Source organism: Sciurus carolinensis, chromosome 8, assembly GCF_902686445.1.
Source record: "Sciurus carolinensis chromosome 8, mSciCar1.2, whole genome shotgun sequence".
Taxonomy (NCBI): Eukaryota; Metazoa; Chordata; class Mammalia; order Rodentia; family Sciuridae; genus Sciurus; species Sciurus carolinensis.
The window spans coordinates 116,230,388-116,258,055 of record NC_062220.1 but is presented as its reverse complement, the minus strand read 5'-3'; the positions used below and the strand labels follow the sequence as shown (position 1 = coordinate 116,258,055).

The 27,668-nt window shown below is 35.4% G+C and overlaps 1 protein-coding gene across 2 annotated transcripts in view; it reads right to left on the bottom strand.

The window, feature by feature from the left end:
- Positions 1 to 2,058: 2,058 nt before the first annotated feature.
- LOC124990962 (solute carrier family 5 member 4) overlaps positions 2,059 to 27,668 on the bottom strand; it is an 87,658-nt gene continuing 62,048 nt past the window's right edge. The window contains exons 8-15 of one of the 2 annotated variants that reach the window (XM_047561551.1): positions 25,710 to 25,930; positions 19,945 to 20,080; positions 18,252 to 18,359; positions 17,429 to 17,579; positions 7,862 to 8,030; positions 7,421 to 7,636; positions 4,980 to 5,079; positions 2,059 to 2,273 (exon numbers count right to left, since the gene is read on the bottom strand). In XM_047561551.1, coding sequence (XP_047417507.1) covers positions 2,059 to 2,273; positions 4,980 to 5,079; positions 7,421 to 7,636; positions 7,862 to 8,030; positions 17,429 to 17,579; positions 18,252 to 18,359; positions 19,945 to 20,080; positions 25,710 to 25,930 — 1,316 coding nt within the window. Of the gene's footprint in view, positions 2,274 to 4,958; positions 5,080 to 7,420; positions 7,637 to 7,861; positions 8,031 to 17,428; positions 17,580 to 18,251; positions 18,360 to 19,944; positions 20,081 to 25,709; positions 25,931 to 27,668 lie in introns of both variants that reach the window. The other variant, XM_047561552.1, reaches the window with a different exon arrangement.

Genomic DNA, 27,668 nt, shown 5'->3' with positions numbered 1-27,668 from the left:
TGGCAAGGATGTGGGGAAAAGTCACACTCATACATTGCTGGTGGGATTGCAAATTAGTGCAGCCACTCTGGAAAGCAGTGTGGAGTTTGCTGAGAAACCTTCGAATGGAACCACCATCTGACCCAGCTATCCCACTCCTTGGCCTATACCCAAAGGACTTAAAATCAACCTACTACAGTGATGCAGCCACATAAATGTTCATAGCTGCTTAATTCACAATAGCTAGATTGTGGAACCAACCTAGATGCCCTTCAATTGATGAATGGATAAGAAACTGTGGTATACATACACAATGGAATATTACTCAGCCTTAAAGAAGAATAAAATTATGGCATTTGCATGCAAATGGATGAAGTTGGAGAATATCATGCTAAGTGAGATAAGCCAATCCCAAAAAGCCAAAGGCCGAATGATCTCTCTGATAAGCATATGATGATACCAAACAGGGGATGGAGGGAGGCAAGAATGGAGGAAATATGGATTGTAGAGGAAAAAGAGGGGTGGGTGGGTTGGGGGAAGAAAAATAACAGAGTGAGACAAACATCATTACCCTATGTATATGTATGATTACACAAATGTACAACCAGAGAAACAAGTTGTACCCCATTTATTTACAATGATTCAAAATAAATAATTTTTAAAAAGATGAACTGAAAAAATAAATAAGTCAAACTCAGAATGACAAGTATCAAATGTTTTCTCTCAGATGTGAAAGCTAGAGAGAAACAAAAAGGGAATAAGGGAACATCATGAAATAGAAGAGGAACCATTAGGGTAAAGAAGGGGATCAGGGGAGAGAGGTAAAGTTTAGGGAGGTAAGGAGGGGTGAAAATGATTGAATTATGTTTCTATGTATGCACAAATTTTCCACAATGAACCCTGTGCTTTTCAGTATAATTAATATGTACCAATAAAAATCTATAAAATATAGTATATCAGGGATAAAATATTATGCAGGAAAAGAAACAAATTCATTTTTAATTTTTTTCTTTCTCTTTTTTAATTAAAAAAGCAGGATTCTGTGGCTTATCAATTACATGGTAATTCCACAGACATTTTTAAACCTAAATATGATATACCCAGCCCAATCTATTTGTCTCAATGAGAGTTAAATACTGAGACACTCACAATACAAAATAGGTTACTAGATTATGTAGATAGTCACCTGATGTCAAAATTGGGAAATGTGGAGCTCTAATCAAGCTCTACTAATATCAAGTTGTGTGAACATAGGTGAATCACACAATCTTTGTAGAAGTGAGATTGCTCATATGTTTTAAAAAGACAGTTTGGAAATACACAGATTTCCACTAAAGACAAAGTCAAACTTGTTAGTTCATCCACTATTGTCATATATAGTTCATTTCCTTTGTGGGGGTATATAAAAGTCAGAATCACAACTGCATTACAAATATTTATAAATGCAGATGCATAATGAAGATTGACCTTCACAGTTAAATAGTAAGAAGGAGAAATTGTGCTGGAATATATGCACAGTGGAAGAAGGTGGGCTTATTCATGCAGATGTGTGACACTAATTCATTGGTAGTTTACATAAAGTCCAATGGACACCAAATGTCAAGTCTGCAGGGCAAGAAAACTCTTGAAATAGGTAGTTCTCAGGCTTTCAGAAATAAAATTCTCAAGCTTTCAGAAATAAGATAAATAAATTCTGGGGATTGAAGGTACAACACAGTGACCATACTTAAAAATACTCTTGTGTACTTGAAGTGTGCTGAATAGTTCATTGTTATCACCTAAAATACACAAGAGGTAACTCTTGATTGATGCATTAATTAACTTGATTGTGGTTATCATTTGAAAGTGAATATGTATATTAAATATATATCAAATTGTGATTGGAAAAAAGAATTTAGACCTAATTGACACAAAGGAATAATAATAACAAAACAACCAGGTCTATAATTATCTAATTAGATAATTTTCCAATTGCTTATCCCCCTTTTGCAATACACACACAAAAAAAAAAAATCTTAAAAGTGAAAATCAATAAAATTATCCTTTGCCCAGGCAATATTCTAGTGGCTCAGAAAGAGGTCAGGCAAAATAACCATGGATAAAGACTGTCAGAGACAGCAGGAGGATGGCATTAATGTTCATTATAGTCCTCCACAAGGGCTTCTCTGACGTATCTGTCAATTTCCTCTTCAGGGCTTCTTCCTCCTCTTTGGTCAGTTTGGGCCCTGTCTTCTGCAAACCACAGAATAAGTCATATGCCTTCCTAAGACATCCACGAGACTGCTCAGGATGATCTGAAACAACAGAAAGAGATGAAGAAATCATCACAAAACATGGAAAAGAGAAACCCTGATCAATGTTCTATAGATGACTATAAAGAATGATCATAATAACTTATTAGTGTCAGAGGAAAATGTAGCAAAATTTGGCTATATAAAAAATTGAAAAAATTGCATAGTAAAAATCCAGTAACCAAAGTAAGAATATGTGCAAAACTTGGGGAAAACATTGATATGTTGTTTTAGATAGGTATGAGTACCCACAGTGTATAGTGGGTTTCTAAAAATAGGAAAAGCCCATCAACTTCCCCATGTAAACATTCTAGAGAGATGAAGAAACCATTTAAAGAAAATAGAAAAATGGTTCTTGAGCTCACTAGGAAAAGAGAAATTTAAATAAAAACTATGCTGAAATGCCTGTTCCAATCTATCAAAGGCAAAATTTTAAAGTTACACATATTATGTTAGCAAGTCTGTGTGGAAACAGGAGTGTCATTATGTAAAATACCAATGAACTAATATCACACATCTTCATAAATAAACCTACCTTCTCCCTCTGTGCATATGGCCCAAGACAATTTTTCCTTCTTACTATTTCATTGTGAGGGGCAAGCTTCCTTATGCATCTGCATTTATAACTTATTTGTGATATTTTTTAACCATACAAGAAAAGTATGACTTAAGTCCAAAGAAGTAGAATTTGGAGAACATAGGAAAATTACATTGACTTTTTGATCCCACAAATTTCTTAAAATCTATCCCAACAGTATACTGGCAAATGTACAAAAATGCTTATTTACAAAGCAATTTTTGCAGCGTTGGAAAACTTAAAAATCATACTGAAAGTAAGACTACACTTTCTATACTTAGAAATAAGTGACAATGAAAAAGTTAACAAAATAAATTCATCAGATGCAACAAAAGCATTACTTTGAGGGAAATGTATAGAACCTTCTAATGTTTTTACATTAGAAAGTTTAGAGACAATACCCAACTGAAATTAGCAAGTATACTTAACAAACTCACATAAAGTAAATGGAAATATACACAATGAAATCAGAAAGCAATGAAATATGAAAGAAGAAGAAGAATAGAAATAAAGATAAAAGTCTTCCATTAAAGAAAAATGGGCTGGTCTTCAGTAAGATTTATCATGAAAAAAAATCACAGAAATTATATTAGGAATTAAAAGGAAATATAAGTACAGAAGCAGCAGAAATCAAAAAGACAATAAATAGAATAACCTTATGCTAATATATTTAAAATGTGTACTAAATAGACACCATACTAAAAATATGTAACTATGCAGAATAGATTAATGAAGAAATGAAAACTCTACAGCCATTATATAAAGTTGATCAGAATAGTTCAGAAGCTTCTCTCTTTTGTCTCCCTTGGTCTCTATTCATTTCTGTGTCTTTCTCCATCACACACACAAACACACACACACATACACACATTCTCTCTTTCTCTCTCTCAGACACACACACACACACACACACACACACAGAAATTCCTAATTTTTTTAGATTTTTATTTTTACAGACTGCAATTTGATTCATTGTACACAAATGGGATAAACTTTTAATTTCTATTGTGCACGATGTAGATTCACACCATTCGTATAATCATACATGTACATAGGTAATGATATCTGTCTCATTCCTAATGTTATTTCTGGCAGAATATTAAAATTTCAATGGAGATATCATTCCAATTTTATTAAAATATTTTTCTGAAATAAAAAAAATTGGTACTTTTTATTTATTCTGAGAACATTGATCTTGACACTAAAACCAAGTACAATAAAGGAAAATTATAAGTCAGTCTTATGCAGGAGTACTGATATAAACAGCCTGAAGAAATAGAAGACACTGATCCTTTCTTAAATTGGGAAAAGCTAAACCAAAACTAAAGTATTGGTGTGCCATTCAAGACAATATTTCTTTTTTAAATTATTTATTTATTTTTTAATTTTTTACAGACTGCATTTTGAGTCATTGTTCACAAATGAGGTACATCATTTTGTTTCTACGGTTGTATACGATGTAGATTCATACCAGTCGTGTAATCATACGTGTACATAGGGTAACGATGTCTGTCTCAGTCCACCATTTTTCATACCCCGCCTCCCTCTCATGTAAAGACAATATATCTTGACATGCTAAACTTTTTCAGTGGTTTTTAAAAGCATGAGGTAATCAAAGCCGTGGTGAAGGGAGTACAATCAGAACTTAGATTTTAGGAATGGGTTTTTTTTTTTCTTTTGTTTCAGGAGGTAGAAATATTCCAGGAGGTGTGATGCATGTGGGAAAAGTGAAGTAACCTACTTACTTGGATTAAAGGATGTATTGAAGAAAACAGTGAGAAATAAGGTTGGAGAGCAGGTGGGTTAGATACTTAAGCAAAATCAGTCAATATGAGTTTGTTGTAAACAACATGTAACTAAAAACAGGAAAGTATGTAATTGTCATGTTAGCAACGGCCATGCATTATCTGGATGAACAGATAGATGGACAAGCAGATGAAAGAATAGATTCCATATGTAACAACCAATTGAGTTGTTTGCTGAAAAAATAAAATTGTGAAGTTTCACTTGGCCACAAATTGAATAGCTTTTTCAGAAGTTGAATTTCAAGATATTAAAAAAAAAAATCTCACCACTAAACCAAACTATGCACAGATTTCCTACCTAAAAACCAAAGGTAAGCCAGACATTACCTTCCTCCGAAGTGTCAATTTCATCATGCCTTATTTCTTCTGCATCTAAATCAATTCGTTCCTCTGTACTGTTCCGAAGAGCCCAGCACAGGCGATACAACTGACCAAAGAAGATACACAAGTTCATTAGTGATGGAAAAAAATGCTCACAATGATCCATTTGTACCTTTATTTAGCATATGGTTTTTTAAAAAAATAAAACTTAACAGGAGAGTCTGTCAGAAAATAAAAAAGTTCTCCTGCCAAGTTTGCTCACCAAAACACTAACCATTTTTAATTATTTCTATTTGTAATTGTTCTAGCAGATATTAAAAACTCCACAAAATATTCTTAGAGCTTCCCCTTCTGAATTTGTGATTTCAAAAACATAAAAGATTTAGCTAACCTACACCATGCCCCTCCTTCATTCATTGTCCCATCATCTAACTGCTTATAGCTATATCATGATTTCCTTCATATTGTCTAATGGTTAACCATTTTAAAAATATTTTCTGACATTCTATTTCTGATCCATCAAGTTTAGATAGCATCTGTGTGTTGTTCTTAAGTTATAATAGCAATTAATACCCTTGTTAGCCTTTGGTAACTCATCTGCAAACTTCTGTCAAATATACCAATATTCTAAACTGTTTTGCAGAGTTTTAATTTAATTGATTTCTGTAATAATAAGTAAGATGTCTATGCTTATTCTGTATGTTGATTACAAAATTGAAAATAAATTGCATATGTGCTATCATTTTTTATTGGTCACAGATCTAAGTCATGTGATTAGACAAAAAGAATAAACACCAAACTTGTGTCAGTCTAAGGAAATTGTTCCAAATATCAATAGTTTTTTTAAATTTATAATCATATTCTCAAATTAATGCATCATTTAATATAATCCACAGCTTTCTTGCACCAATTTACAAACATTCAGTAACTGGCTTTCTTGCCTATTATTGACATAGAAACATGTACTTTCGCCTTATCACAAAGAATTCTCCTCATAGCTTTATAAGCTCTTCTTCATAGCACTTCTTATATTAGATTAAATTCACTTTCTTTGTAACATTCTGATTTTTTTTGACTCCTTGAATTCTTTCTCTTACTTGCAACAATTTTATCCTAGACTTACCCCAATCCGTCATCATGTAATATCTCACTACTGCTCTGCCAGGTTAGATACATGACAACACATTTCATGGCTGTCTATGAAATCATTCAACTCCCCATATCCAATGTAAATAATGGTGATGGATTCTGCTGACATGTCCTTTGGTAAGCCAATTTTACCTACTGTGTGCTTAAGTTTCCCCATCCACATATCATCTACTGGTCACTTCTCAAGGAAATATAAAATAGGTAGCATTTAAAGTTAATGTTGAATGCAAAATAAAAATGTACATGTTGATAAATCAAATCAACTTTAGTATTTAAATAGTATGCATATTTTAAATGATTAATATTTTCTGGGTTCCTCTGGTTCCCCTCTTCCAGAGATAATTATTAAAAACTTCAGATGTGAGTACATCAAGATATTTTCTATGCATAGTCCAAGATATGTATTCCTATATGTGTTTCATTACAACTATGAAATTCAATGGTAGCATAATATTCTGTATATGTTTTTTCCCACTTAAACATATTACAAACATTTTTAAAAGTAAATAACAGAGCTCCCTCATTTTGTATTCATACCTTTAGTGATGGAAATTTGAATCATCTCTACTTTTTCTATTAGAAAGTATTTGCAGAGAAAATCTTTCTACATGTATTTTCCTACTTTTAACCATATTTCTACATAAGCTACTAAAAATGGGATATGAGAATTTAAAAATTGGCAAATACTGCCCAATTGCAAATTATAAAACCCAAAGCACTCAGCAATTCTGGACGGGGGGCATTTTTCCACATTCCTATCAACACTGTAAAATATTCATATTAAGTACTTTTGTCTGTTTGAAAGGCAACAGGTGAATGCCTTTGCTGTATTGTTCCTTTCCTTGCCCCCTGTTGCCATGTGCTGTTTTACCTCCACATCAGTGTTCAGGTTATATATGAGGTTCAGCTTGCCCCCAAACTGGCCCAGTTCAGATGACAGTTCTGCTGTGAGGTGTCAGCTCTTAGGCAACACAATACCAGTCTCTTAAGCAACACTAAGTCTTTCTCCAGGGTATCCTTTAACAATGGTGTAAATTTACATCCCAAGACCATTCTGAGGTTTAGGGAGGCTCTACCCCATTTCCTAATCCCTTAATTTATAATCACTGGTACTTTCCACATACTGGGCAGAAAATTGTTGTTTAGTTGAATGACAGGATGATAATAACCTCTTAAGGTGCTTCTATTTCGTGTGGTGCAATTATTTCATTGACCTGAGACTTGTGTACCAATTGTCATTTAAGAAGGCAAACAACTCTTAATTAAAAATGAGAACATAGCCTTTACACAACACTCACATGTACATCAGGAATGGGTTTTGTTAGGAAGGAAATCCCCAGGATGGCCAGTATGGATGAGCAAAAGAGAATGATGGAAAAGTACATATAGTGTACTCCACAGATAATCTTGGGACAGTCACTGGCAACCAAGCAATTCCCCGTTCCGTAGGCAAACTCTCCAATCATACGAATAAGGCCTATCACAAGTCCAATTATTAGACCCCAGAATGCTCCCTGCAAAGGAAATAACAATAAATCAATGTTCAGAAAAGATGAAGAATCAAATAAATCATAATTATCATTCAGCCTACTTACTCAACTAATGAAAACTATAAGGCTAAGCATGAGCACAAGTTTATGAAAGCCGTTTTATGAAAGTTGCAATGTATTTTGCTACCTCAGCCAAAGAAACAATTTTTCTCACACTGGAGGGAAAACTTTTTCCAAGTTTTTGCTTACCTGTTCATTGACTCTTTTACAAAAGATGGCAAGCAGGAAGAGAGCTGCAATGGGAGGCCCAAGATAGCTGGAAACTGATGCTAGGTAATGAAACAGCTGTCCATTTTGAGATACTTGAACTAATGGAACCCATGCAATGCTGATGATGAGTAATAGGATGACAAATATCCTGGTAGGAAATGAAAATATTTCAAATATTAAGCCAAAGAATCATGAGCACCTCCATTTCCCTTTAGTTCTTTAATTCATTCTCTGGACTTCTATTAATTTTTCTAACAAAATTTATGTCCTAGACCTGACATGAATTCATGCCCTGCTTAACATTTGTCATTAGTAAAATGTCAATATATTCCTTATTTATAACTCACATTAGAATGATTATCTCTGAGATTAAGTATCCATTCATAAGACAGTTCAATGTCAAAAATTGATTTAACAATTCCCTCATACAATGTATATATCTGTTAGAAATTCTACTTTTATGCATAACTATAATGCCCCAATTAAAAGACAAATAAATAAATAGAAGGAAGACCAGTAGAATGAAGGAAGGGGAACAGGGCAGGAAGGAGGCAAGAGAAAGGGGAAATACTGGGGATTGAAATGGACCATGTTATATTATACACAATCATGAATGTGTCACAATGAACACCATCGTGATGTATAACTATAATGAACTAATAAAAACTTTTTTAAAGAAATACACACCACCTTGTCACTCCATAACTCCAGTTTCAAGCAGAGGATATCTGTATTTTGGTGAGGCAGTTTTTACTGCTTATCGATCCCCTGCTGTTTACCCCATTTGTCTGCTGTGATCACCTGCAGTCTACGAGCATATCGACGCCTATTTTGAGTGCAGATTGTTCACTGTCAGCCACCTATCATCCGCCATGTGCCTGCCTCTGGCCTGTCCATCGCCTGCCTTACACCTATCCATCACTCAGTGTACGAGGTTCACCTCCCCATTGTCCGACAACAGTCAGCAAACTGATTGCCTACCGCCAGTGGAGCACCAGCTGCCTGCTATTGCCTGGAAGTTCACTGTTACAGTACCTGCAGGTTTGATTACACATGGAGGCCGCCATTTTGAGACAACAGCCAGGCCCCATAGGATCCCTGGCCAGACTGACTGAGCCCGATCACTCCCTGCAACTGGGACCCTCACATCGACTGACTGCACCCTATCACCGGGAACCCAGACCAACTGATTGCACCCGGCCTCCAGGATCCCACAACCACACCAAACACACCGGACCTCCAGGACCCCTGCCTGACCAACTGCATTCTGCCTCCAGGACCTCCAGGTGACCACGCCCACACCCTGAGCTGCAGCTCCCCATTTGCTAACACATTTGGAAGCCAGAGCAGCCATCCTGGATAATCCTGGAAGCCATAGCTCCGATCTTTAGGTGGGGCAAATCCCATCCTGAGACCTGCTGGAGACTTGAAGGTCATTGTCAGGTACCTCTCATGCATCAGGCTGCTGAACTCTGGGAGGTTTTATTACTATATTACTGTTATACTATAGATTTTCTTTTTTCTCCTTATTGAAAAAATTTAAGTTTTTATATCTTTACTTTTCTTGCTCTCTTTTCCTTTTGTTTACCTGTTCCCTCAGAGTCTCTTTATCCCTTTTTTTGCCTGATAACATTCAATTTCCTTTGATTACGCTCTCACCCTTTATTAACTAGAACTTCTGTATATTCTTTTCTTATACCATTAACAGCCACATTATACATCCCTCTGCATCCTCTTTGTCCTCCATTAGAAACTGCAGACCTTATTACAAATCTCTTTGTTTTACTGAAGATAATATTTGAACTCATTCTGTTTATTATGAAAATATTGTTGTTGTCCTCATAGGGGCTATTTGGTCTAGGATTGCATAGTGTCTGAATTGGGCACTGCTAATATTGATCTCCCCTGAAAGAAAAGGATTTGGAAACCTATAGGGACACTATAATCCTATAGGGGGAAATCTGCAATACCCCAGATCTGCACTGCTAGAGGGGAAGATACATGAACAACATGAAAAAACAAGGGAAGAAAATGATGCAAAAAAATCTAGATTCTATAGTAATAGCATCCAATGACAGTATGTTAGAAGAAATGTCAGAAAAGGATTTCAGATTATACATGATTAAGATGATTCGTGAAGCAAAGGATGAGATAAGAGAGCAAATGCAGGCAATGAATGATAATACCAATAAGCTGAAAAAGCACCTGCAGGAAGCAAAAGATCATTTCAACAAAGAGATAGAGATTCTAAAAAAAAATAAAAATAAAAAAAAATAACGGAAATCCTTGAAATGAAGGAAACAATAAACCAAATTAAAAACTCAATGGAAAGCATCACCAAAAGACTAGACCACTTGGAAGACACAACCTCAGACAATGAAGACAAAATATTTAATCTTGAAAATAAAGTTGCCCACACAGAGAAGATGGTAAGAAATCATGAACAGAATCTCCAAGAACTATGGGATAACATGAAAAGACCAAATTTAAGAATTATCAGGATTGTGGAAGGTACAGAGATACAAAACAAAGAAAATAAAAATCTATTCAATGAAATAATATCAGAATATTTCCCAAGCCTGAAGAATGAAATGGAAAATCAAATACAAGAGGCTTACAGAACACCAAATGCACAAAATCACAACAGATCCACACCAAGGCACATTATAATGAAAATGCCTAACATTCAAAATAAAGATAGGATTTTGATGGCCGCGAGAGAAAAGTATCAGATTAAATATAAGGGGAAACCAATACGGAAAGCAGCAGACTTCTCAACCCAGACTCTAAAAGCTAGAAGGGCCTGGAACAACATATTTCAAACTCTCAAAGAACATGGTTGCCAGCCAAGAATCCTATATCCAGCAAAACTAACCTTCAGATTTGAAGATGAAATAAAATCCTTCCATGATAAAGAAAAGTTAAAAGAATTTACAAATAGAAAGCCTGCACTACAGAATGTTCTCAACAAAATATTCCATGAGGAGGAAATGAAAAACAACAATGTAGGTCAGCAAAGGGAGGAACTACCTTAGAGAAAAACCACTCAAAGGAGAAACCAAGCCAAATTAAAAACCAAAAATAATCCCAAATGACTGGGAATACAATTCATATCTCAATAATAACCCTGAACGTTAATGGCCTAAACTCATCTATCAAAAGATACAGACTGGCAGAATGGATTAAAAAGAAAGACCCAACAACATGCCGTCTTCAAGAGACTCATCTCATAGAAAAAGACATCCACAGACTAAAGGTGAAAGAATGGGAAAAAACCTACCACGCACAAGGACTCAGTAAAAAAAGTGGGGGTTTCCATCCTTATATCAGATAAAGTGGACTTCAAACCAAAGTTAGTCAGAAGGGATGAAGAAGGACATTTCATACTGCTTAAGGGAACCATAAATCAGGAAGACATAACGATAGTAAATATTTATGCCCTGAAAAATGGTGCATCCCTGTACATCAAACAAATCCTACTCAATTTCAGGAAATAAATAGACAACAACGCAACAATTCTGGGTGACTTTAACACACTGCTGTCACCACTAGATAGATCTTCCAAACAAAACCAACCAAAGAAACCATAGAACTCAATAACATAATCAATACCCTAGACTTAATAGACATATATAGAATATTCCATCCATCAACGAGCGGATTCACTTTCTTCTCAGCAGCACATGGAACCTTCTCAAAAATAGACCATATGTTATTCCACAAAGCAGCCCTTAGGAAATGCAAAAAAATAGAGATACTGCCTTGTTTTCTATCAGATCATAATGGACTGAGAGTAGAAATTAATGACAAAATAAAAAAAAAACAGAAATTATTCCAACACCTGGAGAATAATATGCTATTGAATCAAACATGGATAACAGAAAACATCAGGGAGGAGATTAAAAAGTTCTTAGAGGTGAATGAGAACGATGATACAACATATCAAAATCTCTGGGACACTATGAAAACGGTACTAAGAAGAAAATTCATTTCATGGAGCACATTCCAGAAAAGAATGAAAAGCCAACAACTAAATGACCTAACATTACAGCTCAAAGCCCTAGAAAAAGAAGAACAGAATAACAGTAAAAATAGTAGAAGACAGGAAATAATTAAAATCAGAGCTGAAATCAATGAAATTGAAGCAAAAGAAACAATTCAAAAAAATGACAAAACAAAAAGTTGGTTCTTTAAAAAGTAAACAAAATAGACAAACCCTTAGCCACACTAACAAAGAAAAGGAGAGAGAAAACTCAAATTACTAAAATTTGTGATGAAAACAGAAATATCATGACAGACACCACTGAGATACATAACATAATGAGAAGCTACTTCAAAAATCTGTATTCAAACAAAATAGAAACTACCGAAGACATTGACAAATTTCTAGAGACATATGCTCCTCCCAAACTGAACCAGGAGGACGTAGACAATTTAAACAGATCGATATCAAGCAATGAAATAGAAGAAGCCATTAAAAACCTACCATCCAAGAAAAGCCCAGGACCAGATGGATTCTCAGCCGAGTTCTACAAGACCTTCCAAGAAGAACTCATTCCAATACTTCTCAAAGTACTCAAGGAAATAGAAAACGAGGGTACCCTACCAAACTCATTCTATGAAGCTAATATCACCCTCATACCCAAATCAGGCAAAGACACATCAAGGAAAGAAAATTTTAGACCAATATCCTTGATTAATATAGATGCAAAGATCCTTAACAAAATGTTGGCAAACCATATCCAAAAACATATTAAGAAAATTGTGCACCATGATCAAGTGGGGTTCATCCCTGGAATGCAAGGATGGTTTAACATCCTTAAATCAATAAATGTAATCCATCATGTCAATAGGCTTAAGGATAAGAATCATATGATTATTTCAATTGACACAGAAAAAGCGTTCAACAAACTACAACACCCCTTCATGCTCAAAACACTAGAAAAAATAGGGATAGTGGGAACATACCTGAACATTGTAAAGGCTATTTATACTAAGCCCATGGCCAAAATCATTCTTAATGGAGAAAAACTGAAACCATTCCCTTTAAAAACTGAAACAAGACAGGGAGTCCTCTTTCACCACTTCTATTCAACATTGTCCTTGAAACTCTAGCCAGAGTAATTAGACAGATGAAAGAAATTAAAGGGATACGAGTAGGAAAAGAGGAACTTAAGCTGTCACTATTTGCTGATGACATGATTCTACATTTAGAGGATCAAAAAAACTTCAGAAAACTTCTAGACCTCATCGATGAATTCAGCAAAATAGCAGGCTATAAAATCAACATGCATAAATCTAAAGCATTTTTATACGCAAGCAATGAAACAGCTGAAAGGGAAATGAGGAAAACAACTCCATTTACAATAGCTTCAAAAAAAAAATAAAATACTTGGGAATCAATCTAACCAAAGAGGTAAAAGATCTCTACAATGAAAACTACAAAACATTGAAGAAAGAAATTGAGGAAGACCTTAGAAGATGGAAATATCTCCCATGTTCTTGGATAGGCAGAATTAATATTGTCAAAATGGCCATACTACCTAAAGTGCTATACAGATTCAATGCAATTCCAATTAAAATCCCAATGATGTGCCTTACAGAAATAGAGCAAGCAATCATGAACTTCATCTGGAAGAATAAGAAACCCAGAATAGCTAAAGCAATCCTTAGCAGGAAGAATGAAACAGGGAGTATCGCAATACCAGAACTTCAACTATACTACAAAGCAGTAGTAACAAAACGGCATGGTATTGGTACCAAAATAGACAGGTAGATCAATGGTACAGAATAGAGATCACAGACAAAAACCCAAATAAATACAATTTTCTCATACTAGGCAAAGGTGCCAAAAATATGCAATGGAGAAAAGAGAGCCTCTTCAACAAATGGTGCTGGGAAAACTGGAAATCCATATGCAACAGATTGAAACTAAACCCCTATCTCTCACCCTGCACAAAACTAAACTCAAAATGGATTAAGGACCTTGAAATCAGACCAGAAACCCTGCAACTTATAGAAGAAAAAGTTAGGTCCAAATCTTCAATTTCTTGGCTTAAGATCAAACTTCCTTAACAGGACTCCCTTGGCACAAGAAATAAAAGCAGGAATCAATAACTGGGACAGATTCAAACTAAATAGCTTTCTCTCAGCAAAGGAAACTATCAGCAATGCGAAGAGAGAGCCTACAGAGTGGAAGAAAATCTTTGACACTCATAATTCAGATAGAGCACTAATTTCCAGAATATATAAAGAACTCAAAAAACTCTACACCAAGAATACAAATAACCCAATCAACAAATGGGCTAAGGATATGAACAGACGCTTCACAGAAGAAGATCTACAAGCAATCAACAAACATATGAAAAAATGTTCACCATCTTTAGTAATAAGAGAAATGCAAATCAAAACTACTCTAAGATTCCATCTCACCCCAATTAGAATGGTGATTATCAAGAATACAAGCAACAATAGGTGTTGGAGAGGATGTGGGGAAAAGGTACACTCATAAATTGCTGGTGGTGATGCAACTTAGTGCAGCCACTCTGGAAAGCAGTGTGGAGATTCCTTAGACTACTTGGAATGGAACCACCATTTGACCCAGCTATCCCACTCCTTGGCCTATACCCAAAGGACTTAAAATCAGCATATTGCAGAGATACAGCCACATCAATGTTCATAGCTGCTCAATTCACAATAGTCAGATCGTGGAACCAACCTAGATGTCCTTCAATTGATGAATGGATAAAGAAACTGTGCTATATATATATACAATGGAATATTACTCAGCTATAAAGAATAATAAAATTATGGCATTTGCAGGCAAATGGATGAAATTGGAGAATATCTTTCTAAGTGAGATAAGCCAATCTCAAAAAACCAAAGGACGAGTGATCTCACTGATAAGCAGATGATGACACATAATGGGTGGTGGGAGGGGGGCAAGAATGGAGGAAGGAGGGACTGTACAAAGGGAAAAGAGGGGTGGGAGGGGTGAGGGGGAAGGAAAAAATAACAGAATGAATCAAACATCATTACCCTATGTAAATGTATGTTTACGCAAATGGTATGCCGTTACTCCATCTACAAACAGAAACAACATGTATCCCATTTGTTTACGATAAAAATAAAATAATAAAAAAAGAAACACCACACTATTTTTACCATTCAGTAATTATTTGTATGATTAATAAGACAGAATTCCATATTTTTTTTCCTAGCTTGAGGGAAACTAATTCAGTTTGTATGACTTAAAATTCAAATGGGACTGTATCTCAGGACACTGCATGACATGCGCAAAAAATGGTTATTTATGTATTTTCCTTGTTGAGTATTCCAGCAGGTAAAAGTTCACTGAAATGTTGGTAAGTGGTTAAATAAAACCAAAACCCTATTAGAAGCTCCTGGGGCCCAGAAGGGTGACTTACTAAATTTTCTAAACCCTAGTGACTTCTGGACTTGATGACAGAATAAAGAAACATAATTTGCTAGGCTATGCATAAAAAGTCATCATTGCTCTATGTCTATTTGAATAAAGAAGCTATGGTAGAGTGAATGTTGAAAGTAGAATTTAGGCAGGAAACTGAAGCTCAAGTGTAAAACTTCACAAAATTTCTGTAACCTTGCAACTGAATGAAATAAACTATGGAAAGTCAGCAGGATGCATGGCACACAGAATGGTGAATAAACTACACCTGCTAACTTCATCATTATTATGAGAAAGTCACATGCCTCCCCTGCTCTCTTAGCTTTAATTCCTTTCTCTCACATGTAAAATGAAATCCAGTTTCATTATGACTTCAATAATCCTGCAGACTTCACCTCTAGCATCTTCCTAAGCTTCTCTCTTATCATCTTCTCTTGTGCAAATCTCACTTTTTGTTGTTAACCTAAACACCATGCACTCTGCCTTAATTTTCTTCCTAGCACATCTTGTTACCTGATGGAGCATACATTTGTTGTCTATTTTCTCCACAAAGACCTAAGTACCATGAAGCAGGAATTTTTAAATATTGGTCCTTTTTTTTTCATTTTTTTTGTGTGTTCTGGGAGAATGTAGGTATTAGAGAGGAAAATAAAAACTCTTTAATATTTATATTCCATGATTTTATAATTATGTCTTAATGAAGCCAAATGTTATGTGTAACTAAAAAGAACCAATAAAATGTTTAAAAATGAATTAAGATATCCTTGAGACTTCAAGAGGTTTTGGCTCAACATTGTATACCTATTCATGGGCCTACTACATATTAGAACTCCTGAATTCCGGTTGTCCCATGAGAACATCAAGACCTGACTGTTCCTTCTCTCTAACTGTATTTGTAAAGTCAAGAAATGAAAGGAATTAGAGAATATCATGCTAAGTGAAATAAATCAATCCCAAAACACCAAAGGCCAAATGTTTTCGCTGATAAGTGGATGATGATATATAATGGGAGTGGGGAGTGAGAGAAGAATGGAGGTACGTTAGTGAAAACACTGATTAAAACAATCACATTTAGAATTATTATTGATTATTCCTGCAAGTGTCATAATTTTTTTCTTTCAAGATTTTTCCTGCATTCTTGTTAATCATAACTACTAAATTTTAAAAGGCCAAGAGTGAAAGGTATGCATACACATAGCAATCTACCATAAAGTACTATGCATCTATGAGCACCATGAGACATTGACAAAAATTCTCCATTCAGATGTCCATAAAAATAAATTCATATATATTACTATAATGGAAATCACATAGCAAGAGCTGAATAAACTGCAGCTCCAAATAACAGCACAACTGAGTCTCACAAACAGCCAGAATATCTATTGCGCTATTCTAGTGATAATAGTGCAAGACTAGAAAAGACTAAATTACAGTATTGGAAATTACAATGATTATCTTTGGAAAGATGAGGCCCAACAGGAGTTTTTGGGTGCTGGTGATTTCCATTTATTGATTTGAATTGTAAAAACATTTTATAAAGTGATATGACAATATAGAATCCACTTAGAAATTGTGAAAAGTGAAAAGGACACTATGCTATCCAGTATTTCTCCTTATCTCCTTCCACCTCGCGGTCTTCAAGACCCTCAAACTGCTCAGGGTCCCTGGTTTGACAAAAACATCCAAACAGCCTTTTGTATTTAGTCACTTTGCTGAGTCTGTCCCTTCTAACATGGGCCTAACATGCAGCTATTGAATGGATAACTTACCCTATTAATTCTATGAGACACACATGGAAGCTTCTAGAGAGAGCACATAAAACTATCATGGTTGGTAAGTATACTGATAGAGCTTTTTAAGATGTGGTTTGGGGTGGTGGTTAAGAGATGAAGAAATAAAAGACAAATATGCTTGAAAGTCTGAAAAAACAGTCATTTGATTTTGAAATATGGCCTCAATTTTCATGTCTAGAAAGAGCAAAGCTGAATTAAATATCCTCCACTTTCTTCACTCTAGAACTCTTTGATTACTCTCATTGAAGCCAAAGGCTAAGAGTTGTAGTTCACATCTTCATCTGCCCTTCCCCAGAAGAATTCTAGATAGAAACCAGATTCCCTCACCGTCCAACAATCAGGAGCTCTCTCTCTGATGCCTGCTTTCGAATATTGGTATAGATGTCCATTGAGAAGAGGGTGCTGGCACTATTGAAGATGGATGTCAATGAGCTCATGAGAGAGGCCAGCATGACAGACAGCATCAGACCTTTCAGTCCTGAGGACAAGAGAAAGTACAAACATCATTTAGCAATTGGATGCCATGGTCTACAAGGGTCTTGCTAAACCAGAGAGTTGTACATAGATAAAAATATCACCTGGAACATTGATTACTGTAGTTACGGCATTATATGTAGTTTCTTACACTTTAATAATAATCCAGTACATAATTTTAGTACTAGTTATAAACATATTTATAAGCTGGAAACTAATTTTGGAAAAGAGTAAAGAACCCAGTACCAGCTTTCTTTGAAAAAGAACTTCTTAATTTTCTGAAGAGTTTGAGAACCAGAGAAGTAGAGGACTAGCAGGTAGCACTGCTGAAAAGTCTTTGGTGGGCAAAGTTGAAGGTTTGGAAATATTATGGAAAGATTGCACCTCTCACTTCTGTTCCTTCTACCCATTAGTAATAGCCCTAAATCTGCTAGGACAGAGAAGAGGAGAGTCTTAATCCTGAAAGAGTAAGGGTTCTAACAGAACCTGTTTCAGGTTCACTCTGTAATCTCCAGGCTCATCACATGGTTGGCAGCATGCAGAAGGGGCTCACAAAATAGCTGAATAGAATTGAGTTAATGGAAGTAAGAATACTAAGGATTATTCTACAACCCTTCCTCATGACCCACCTGTAGAACAGGCATCTGGGTCTGGGCAAGCAGGGACAGTCACTTACCAGCAGGCATCAGTTCCAGCACCAGCAATGGGTAGGCATAGTTAGTGCAGCCGACTTCAACGCCACAATGCTTCACACACTCAGAAGGTACAACACAGGCAACTATATCTGAAGAGATGTGTGGAGGTTAATGCAGTGAGCAGGCACAGCCCACAACCATTGGATGAAGAAATAGTGGATAAGATCATGAGTGGGAGGAAATATATTTTCCTCAAAACTGGAGATTCAGCTTGAACTTTATACAGTGGATCCTGTCCTTCTTTGCCCAAAACACAATATCTGAAATGCATCATCTCAAAACTTCTCTTGCACTGACCACATGGTAGGGCTTTACTTTGGAAGGTGGAATGGCTAGATCATTAATGCAAAGAGAAAGAGCTGATCCCACCTTCCAGAAAATGGCAAGAGAACCAGTTCTCCCAGGAGAGTGACATTCAGAAGTACAACACCCAGGAAGCTGGGCCCTGGGTCCTGTCACATTTTCCCCAGTGTCATTTTCCTACATCTAAGAAGATGTCACTGTGATGGATAATTGGGTGACTGTCCCATGAGGCATGAAGCCCCACTTCTGCAGCAGATGATGTAATTTTGCTAAAACAACATTGTGACAACAAACATGAAAAATTGATACAGATTCATACAGAATCATAACGCACTAGCACAGCATCTTCTTTTCATTTTGTTCCTTTCTATATTTTTCCACAGAGAAATCTTTTAGCGGGGGGGGGGTCATTTTTGAGATAATATTTTGCAGCATTTTTTCTATAGTAACATAAATAACCTCAACATTTTCCACATTTTGTGATAGTCTTTGGCACCCTGTGTGGAATTTTCCATAAATGAGGTGAACAATAATTATTGGGCTATAATCTGCTAGGTGAGTATTAATACATTTTTTATTGTTATAAACAGCAAGAATGCTGCTTTAAGAAGTGATGCTGAGGGCTGGGGTTGTGGTCCAGTGTTAGAGTGCTTGCCAAGCCTGTGTGAGGCACTGGGTTCAATTCTCATCACCACAAAAAAACAAATAAAAGTAGTTCATTCACAACAGAAAAAATATATTAAAAAAATAAATAATGCTGATCATTTGAAGGTCATCTTGAGATTTCAGTGAAATAAACTAATGCTTATTTGAGAAAATACAGAGTGTTATCTATTGGATTGCCCTAATTAAAAATGAACCCTCCACTACCAGAAAAAGATTGGCTATATTTTCTTTACTTTTCACAGTAAAGAAAAAAATGATGATTTTTAAATGATTCAAATCTACATTTATCTCAGAGACCAAGAAGTATGAATGCATCTCAAAAACCTTTTCAGTCAGAGATGTGATTAAACTCCATGACTACAGATCACTCAAGTCATCTTTGCCCAATTCTACCTCAACCCTCAGTGCTCTTCTGCCATATCCTCTAGATTTCCTTAAATTCAATACACTCATGAAAATAGTACTCACTGTCTCAAATGTCTACAAAGAGACAGGCACTATTGAAAAAGATAAGGAAACAGTGTCAAATAGGCCAAATTTTCCTGCCTTTGATCCCCTTCACAAATCTTGAATTCTGAATTCCATTCAGAATTGGTTTTTGTTTTGTTTTGTTTTGTTTTGGGTTTATCAAGGGTTTATATTAAAACTTTAAAATATTTCTTAGGATTCAAGTATTAAAACAGGACATATGGACTCATGGCTTGCCTGTATAGAGGATGCGACTGATCATTCCTGGCATCACCATGAAGAATATTGGCAGAACCTTCAAGTAGCCACACATGATGCAGGCAGCCTTCACGTGAGACATGTTCTTGCCACACAGGCAGCGTTGTACCATAACCTACCAGGAAAACAAACATTAGTGAAACAACCAGGTAATGAGTTCCAAGAAGGTTAGTGTCTTTTTTCAGGGTAATGTTGCAATAAGACATGATGTCACAGATAATGGAAAATAATGGACCTTGGAGTAAGTAAGTAAGATTTGAATTACTACTCATTTGGCACATATTTGACCCCTGTGAGTCTCAGGTGTCTCATCCACAAAACAGGGTTTTCTCTTGCAGGATATTCCGAATATTTACCATAAGGCATGTAATAACTTTGTTGCATAGAAATCAATACACATAAACTACAATTAAAATGTGTTTAAAACTCCAAGATTGCAGATCAACAATCATAATCTCCTTCTCTAGGTACAAAGAAGTCATGTTGATGCCACCACAAGTTGTGTAAATTGTGTCTTTAATATTGTAGGCATTATCAGAAGCTCCCTACTTTCATCAGGTAATGGCATTCTTGGGAAATAAAGATGTTTACCATGTAAACACCATAGTCAAACAACCATAGAGTACTGAAACATTAATTTCCAGATTTTGTGAGAATATTCTGAGAATCTCATACAGTTATGAATCAAATAAGATAGCCCTGGGGAAAATAAGGCATGTGATTTCATAATTTCTACTTAATTTGTGCGGTCTTTTAATTCTAAGAATTTCCTAGCAAAGGAGTGTTTCTACTTATAATGCCAAAACTTCTGGATATTTTTTCAAGGACCATCAAAAAAATAGGAGTACCCTTTAAGGTTTAATTGTCTTTACAGAATCCATTTATTAGTGTTAGCATTGGTACCATTTAATGATGGGGAAGACAATAACATTTTTAGACAGACGCGAACAGTTGAAAAGTCACAAGTGAGGGGAGAAGGCCTATGAACAGACAAGCAGGGTCAGGTATCAGATCTAAACACAAATGTGAGGCTGCTTACAAGAAACAAGTCAAGGAGTTGGAGATGAAAGAATATAATAAAGAAGGTTCCACAAATTCATGAAGAAATTATGCATTATTTGGTAGATATTTTGATAAAATCAGTTTATTACTTGGACAGTACATACACTTTAACTGTGTAATTCTTCCAGTTCATGAACATGGGATATTTTTTATTTATTCATGTCCTATATTTATTTAATCATTATTTTATAGTTTCAAGAAATTTTTCTCTTCCAGGGGTAATTTATTCCTGGGTATTTTAATTTTTGTGTCTAGTATAAAAGGGATTTTTTTTCTTGAATTCTTTTTCAAGAAATGTATTGGTTACTTATAGAAGTACAACTGATTTTTGTATGTTGATTTTTGTATCCTGCAAGTTTACTCAATTACTTATACAGTCCTAATAGTTTTGGGTGGGGTCTTTAATGTGATATTATACATATACATCAGAATATCTGGGATGTAGACAATTTTACTTACTCCTTTCTAATTTTCTAATCTGGATATCCTTTACCTCTTTCTCTTACCTAATTGCTCTGGATAGCACTTCTGGAACTGAGTCGGATAGAAGTGGTAAAAGTGGACATACTTGTCTTTTTCAAGATTTTAAAGGCAAGCTTTCGCCTTTATCTTGTTCTATAAGATGTTAACTGTGGGTTTGTGACCTTTCACTTATGACCTTTATTATGATGAGATACCTTTCTTCTACACCTATTTTGTTGAGAGCTTTTAACACAAAAATGTGCTAAATTTATCAAATAATTTTCTCTGAATCTATTAAAATATTTATGGGGCTTTTGTCCTTGATTCTGTTAATGTGAAATTTCATGTTTATCAATGTGCATATGTTGAACCATCCTTGAATCCATGGGATGAATTCTACTTGATAATAGTGAATAAACTCATTAATATACTGTGGAATTCAGTTAGCTAATTTGTTAAGGGTTTTTACATCAGTGTTCATTAGTTTACTTTTTGTTATTTCTCATATAATTTTGATATCAGGATAATTCATGGAATGAGTTTCAAAGAATCTCCACCTCAATTTTTTGGAATACTTTGAGAATGTTCTTTGAACATTTGTTAGAGTTTGGCAGTAAAAACATCAGGCCTTGAACTTTATTTGATGAAAGACTTTTTTATTACTGCTTCATCTCCTTATTCATTATTGTTCTGTTTAGATTTTCTATTGCTTCACAGTTGCATGTGTTTAGGAATTTATCCATTTCTCCTGGCCTTTGAATTTTTCCTCAGACTTGGGATATTTTCTGCCATTATTTCTTCACATTTGTTTCTATCCCTTTCTCTCTTCTCCCCTTCTCCGCACACCCCTTCCTCCTCCTCTTCCTCCTCCTCCTCCTCCTCCTCCTTCTTCTTCTTTATTCTTCTTCTTCTTCTTCTTTTCCCTCTCTCTCTCTCTCTCTCTCTCTCTCTCTCTCTCTCTCTCTCTCTCTCTCTCTCTCTTTTTCTGGTAAAATGATAAAGAATATTTTATTCTACTGTTTTATATCACATAGGTCCTATAGGTTGCCTTCAACTTTTTTAAAAAGTCTTTTTTCTTTTGTTTTTCATTTTATAATTGTCAAATAGCTATCTTCAAGTCCACTCATCCTGCCTTCTTCTTACTCTAATCTGCCGTTGAATTCCTATCCTTTTTTTGTTATTGACTTCTATAATTTTATTGTCATTACATTATTTTATTGGACACAACTATGGCAAACTCATGGAGGGGAAATTCCCCTTAGTGTGTGCAGGGTGTCTACTTTTTTAAAATGTGTATATTAGTACATTATAGTTGGGTGAAATAGAGGGTGAACCCCTTTCTTGAATTTTTTCAGTTCAATTTTTATGTTATTCTTTGACTCAGTGATTTCTGTTTGGTAATTAATTTTTTTAAATTAACATGCATTAACTTTCCATATTAGTGGAGTTCAGTGTGATATTTTAATACATGCATACAGTGTATGCTGATAAAATCCAACATCACTTATCCACCCTGTCTCAACCTTCCCAACTTCTAATAATCACTAGTCTACATCTAGGTTGATTTTTAAAGCTTCCATATATAAAACAGAACATACAATACTTGTTTTTAAGTGCCTGGATTATTTTACTTAATGTTGTATCTTCCAGTTCTATCTGTTTGATTTAGTAATTTATATATTTCTGTCTCTGTTAAGTTCTCTGTTTAGGTATTGCTCTTCTTACCTGAATGAGCTTCTTTAAAACTGTTCTTTCAAATTCTGTCAAGTAAATTGTATTAGATTTAGTTCCTTAGTCTTTTATTTGGAATATATTTTGCAGTTTCCTTATCTTCCTTGACTCTCTATGTTGGTTTTTGTACATTAGATAAAGGAACCACCTCTCAAAGTCTTAGGTGCCTCTAAACTCTGTGCTTATCCTATCTTGTCTTTATTTATTTATTATTTTTTTTTTTTTAGAGAGAGACAGGGTTTCACTGAGTTGCTTAGTGCCTAGCTTTTGCTGAAGCTGACTGAACTCACAATCCTCCTGCCTCTGCCTCCCAAGCACTGGAATTATAGGTGTGAGCCACCATGCCCAGCGCTGTTGTCTTTATTCTTAGTGACTCACAAGAAATTATGGAGTGTCAAGTCTTGCTATTGTCTTGAAGGAGGTAGGATTAAACTCAGTCTTTTGGGGCACAGCTCAAGAGATTGGGATGTTAGGTATTTGACCTATTTCCTTCTATCCTTAAAGAGAAGCTGAGGGTCAGAGTTTGTCTCCCACTCATTCTGCCCTATACCAAGGAAAGTGTGTGAGGCAGATGCTTGTACTCTTGATCAGCTTTCAAACCTGAGGAGATAATTGCTTGATGTTTGCAAGTTTTTTATCTTTTTCATGATGAAGATTAAACCCAAGGTCCCATGTATACTAGTCAAGTGGTCTACCACTAAACTATGCCTCCAACCTATGAGTTTAAAAGTCTTATTTTATTCACCGTAGTCAAAGAGACTCAGGAGTGCAGATCTCCACCAACTCTCAGAGTCTGGTGATTTAGGAGCTGTTTCTGTGGGCAAATGTTGTGAAGGTACTATTCTCAATGTGCCTAGAACTACTTTTAGGAAGAATCTGAACATCTGGATTTAGTGCTACAGGGAGGAAGGTGCAAAAAGTGCTCACTCTTGTTTAAGCTGGAATATATTTCAGGATCTCCTTGAAGGGAGAACCATCTGTCTGAAGTTATCACTGAAGAAATCCTGGAAAGAAGGTGCAGGCTCAAAATGGTCCCCTAGTTTCCCTTTAGTGAGAATTTTCAGAAGTTTGTCTTAGAACAAAGCCAAAGGAGAAGGTAGGATATAACCCTTCCCATTCTTGCTGATGGAAGCTTCCAACCTCTTTCCCATGAGAGATTGTAGGACTGGAATTGCCACTGAGGCAAACTGGGGGAGAAAGCACAGATAGTGTTTTTATTCCTGTTTAGGCTAGAAGTGGTTTATTCTCTACTGCTACATAGGATAGATTCCCAGATACTAGCTTGTTAAAGGCAAGAACCACTGGGAGTTGTTTGGAAAACACATGGTCAACCCATTCCAGGGAAAATATGGAATCTGGGTTGATCCCTGGAGCTACAGCAGCTAGGATAGCTCACATGGTTCAAAACATTGCTCTTTCTTTGTGATTGAGGGTCATGATGCAATACACTATGCCTGCTGTTCTTCAGGCAGGATGACTTTAAAGCTAAGCTTTCTAGTAGTGACTTTAAAATTCAGCACCGTGTATGTGGTACAAGCCCTTCCCACTCCTTGAGAAAATGCTCAGAGTTGATTAAGACTCTGTTCACAATTGGGTTAGTAGGAAGATTTTTCCTGTTTTGATGTATGTATTTTCTTAGTCATCTGGTATGTAGTAGTTTTTCTTGGGGGTTTGGGAGAATTCTGAATTTGTTTTCAAGAGAAGTGAACTGCTTGTAGATGTTTACTCTGTGTTTCTAAGAGGGGAAATAGTCAGGAGCTTCCTATTCTGACATGTTGCTGATTTCACTCCTCCATTTGAAAGTATTAAGAAAGACTTCAGCAGTTCACAGAGATTTGGGTATTTAGTAAATAATAATTTCCAAGAAAAATTAAAACAATGTAAGAAATCAGAATATGTCACATCTGATTGGAGTTATGAATCACTATCATGTAATCAGAAAAAAACAGAGGCATTGCATGCTGATGTCTCCAAAATTATGAAATAGATCTACTGGGAGGATGGAAAAACAACAGATAAAGGTACAAAGAATTGAGGGTAGAATGTTAAAACCTCATCTCTCAACATGGGAAGCTGACAGAAAAATCTTAAAACTGGAAAACCTAGAGGGAGCAATATAAGAATCATTTGAACAATGATGATAATAATAATGATAATAATGATGATCAAGTTACTGAGAAAATTTTGACTCATTGGATCTCAGTAAGGTGTGAGCCCCAAGGCAATGTCTATAATGACAGATCACAGATCACACACTGGATATAATGATCCAAAATAGAAATAAACACAAAAAATACTTAATTGAAGGAGCTGAAATTCTTTTCCTCTGAGGAGAAAGGAACAAATATAGAGAAGAGCATCAGGTATATATTTTTATGAAAAGCCTTATGGAAGTGTTTGATACTTTAAAAGATATATGTGTAGGTAAAACTAGAAACTAGATGCTTTTTTACAACATAGGAAACAACAATATATACACACATGCTCACCTGATCTGTGCACCAGTACCACACAGCTAAAATATTCATTCCAAACATCAGTCCTGGCCATGGAATATCCCCAGTGATAGCATCTCGGAAAAGGTGAAATGCGTCTGCCTGGGGAGTGTAGCACTGGGGGCTGATTGTCAGGTTGTCTCCCTGGATTACAGATGGGATGGCTTTCATGTACTTCTCTGTAAAGCTCTCGTAGCCTCCAACTTCAGCAAAAGCTAAAAAGGCATCAGAGAAAATGAAATATCTTATGAAATTCCAAGACACCTGATGATTATGATCACTCTTTTATAGTGGAGGTACAAGAGTATCTCCCTGCAACTTGGTAAAATCCTCAGGGGCTTCCCACAATCCATGTCTTTCTAGTTTCTCCACTGGCATCCAGCATGGCTGAAGACTGATTTTCACATAATACCTAAAACAAATAATTCTTTTTTTCTTGTGGTGCTCTTTAAAGTTTTGATTTGGCATTTGTGATAAAAATAAAACCATTAGCTCACAGATGCTGATGTCTTACAACCACCCAAACAGATTCAAACAAGATGATGAGCTAAGAGTTTCAGCCTAATGGAATGAGTCATCAGAAACTCCAACTCTGCTGAAAAGAACAGGAAGAAATGTTCTTCTTCCTTACTGAAAATCTGACTTTTCTGACCTTATTTGCAATTTGATTTTTTGATGCAATACTTAATTCTGTTTCTGTTCCAATAAAAAATTGGAGATATGAGCAGAAATTGGAGGCAGCAGGTTAGATGTGATGAGGAAGAGTGGTCAGACTCTGCCCACTGGAGGCTGGAAAAGCTAGTTAATGTAAACAAGAATTATAGTTGATGAATCCAGACCTCTAGTCCAGACCTCTAGGGCCACTGTGCATGAGTTCAAATGATGCAAAATATATCCATGTATCATATAATTGTAGAGTTGTTGTTGACATTAATTATTTACTAATTAGTTGAACATTTACTATGTGACAAACATCATGCAATTGTACAAAATGAATTTTCAAGGCAGGAGCTCAGCCTAGTGGAAGACACAGGCAATACAAATGAATTGTTCTGTTAAAAGAAATATGACTTGTAAAAGCCATTACACAGAGCAATAAAACTAAAAATCAATAATAAGAAAAAGCTTTCAAAACTCTACACATACATGGAAATTAAACAAACTATTCAAACAGCCAATGAATCAAGGAGGAAATCAAAAGGAATTTTTAAAAATTTTTCTTGAAGCAAATGAAAATGGAAACACAATATACTAAAACTATGGGATATGGCAAAACCTGTACCGGGGGAAGTTTATAGCAATCAATGTTCACAGCAAACAGCCAGAAAGATTTCACATAAACAACCTATTGTTACTCTCAAAGAAGTAGGAAAATGGTAATGAGCCAAACCCCAAGTTAGTAGAAGGAAAGAAATAATAAACATCAGAGCAGAAATAAATAAAAGTGACTAAAATAAAAACATGAAAGATCAGTGAAATGTTGAGTTGATTTTTTGAAATGATAACTAAAATTGGCAAACCCATAGCTAGAATAACTAGGAAAGAGAAAGAAAGAAAACTCAGATAAATAAAATCAAAGATAAAATGTAGAAAGCACAACCAAAACCACAGAAATACAAAGGAGCATTCAAAATTGTTATGAGAACTAAATACTAACAAGTTTGATAACCTAGAGTAAATAGATAAATTCTGGGACATCTTGGTAAAACTGAAACATGAAGAAATAGAAAACCTGAGCAGACTAATAACCAGAATGAATTAGTGATAAAAAAAAAATTCTTCCACCAAAGATCCTAGGCCCTTACCTTCAACTAGTTTCAAAAATATACTCAAATGGTCTAAGATTTAAATTAAAGGCCTGACCTGAAACTATGGAACTATTAGAAGAAAACAGAGGAAATATTATAGGATGCTGAAAATTGAAAGAATTTTTAGACAAGATTCAAAATTCAC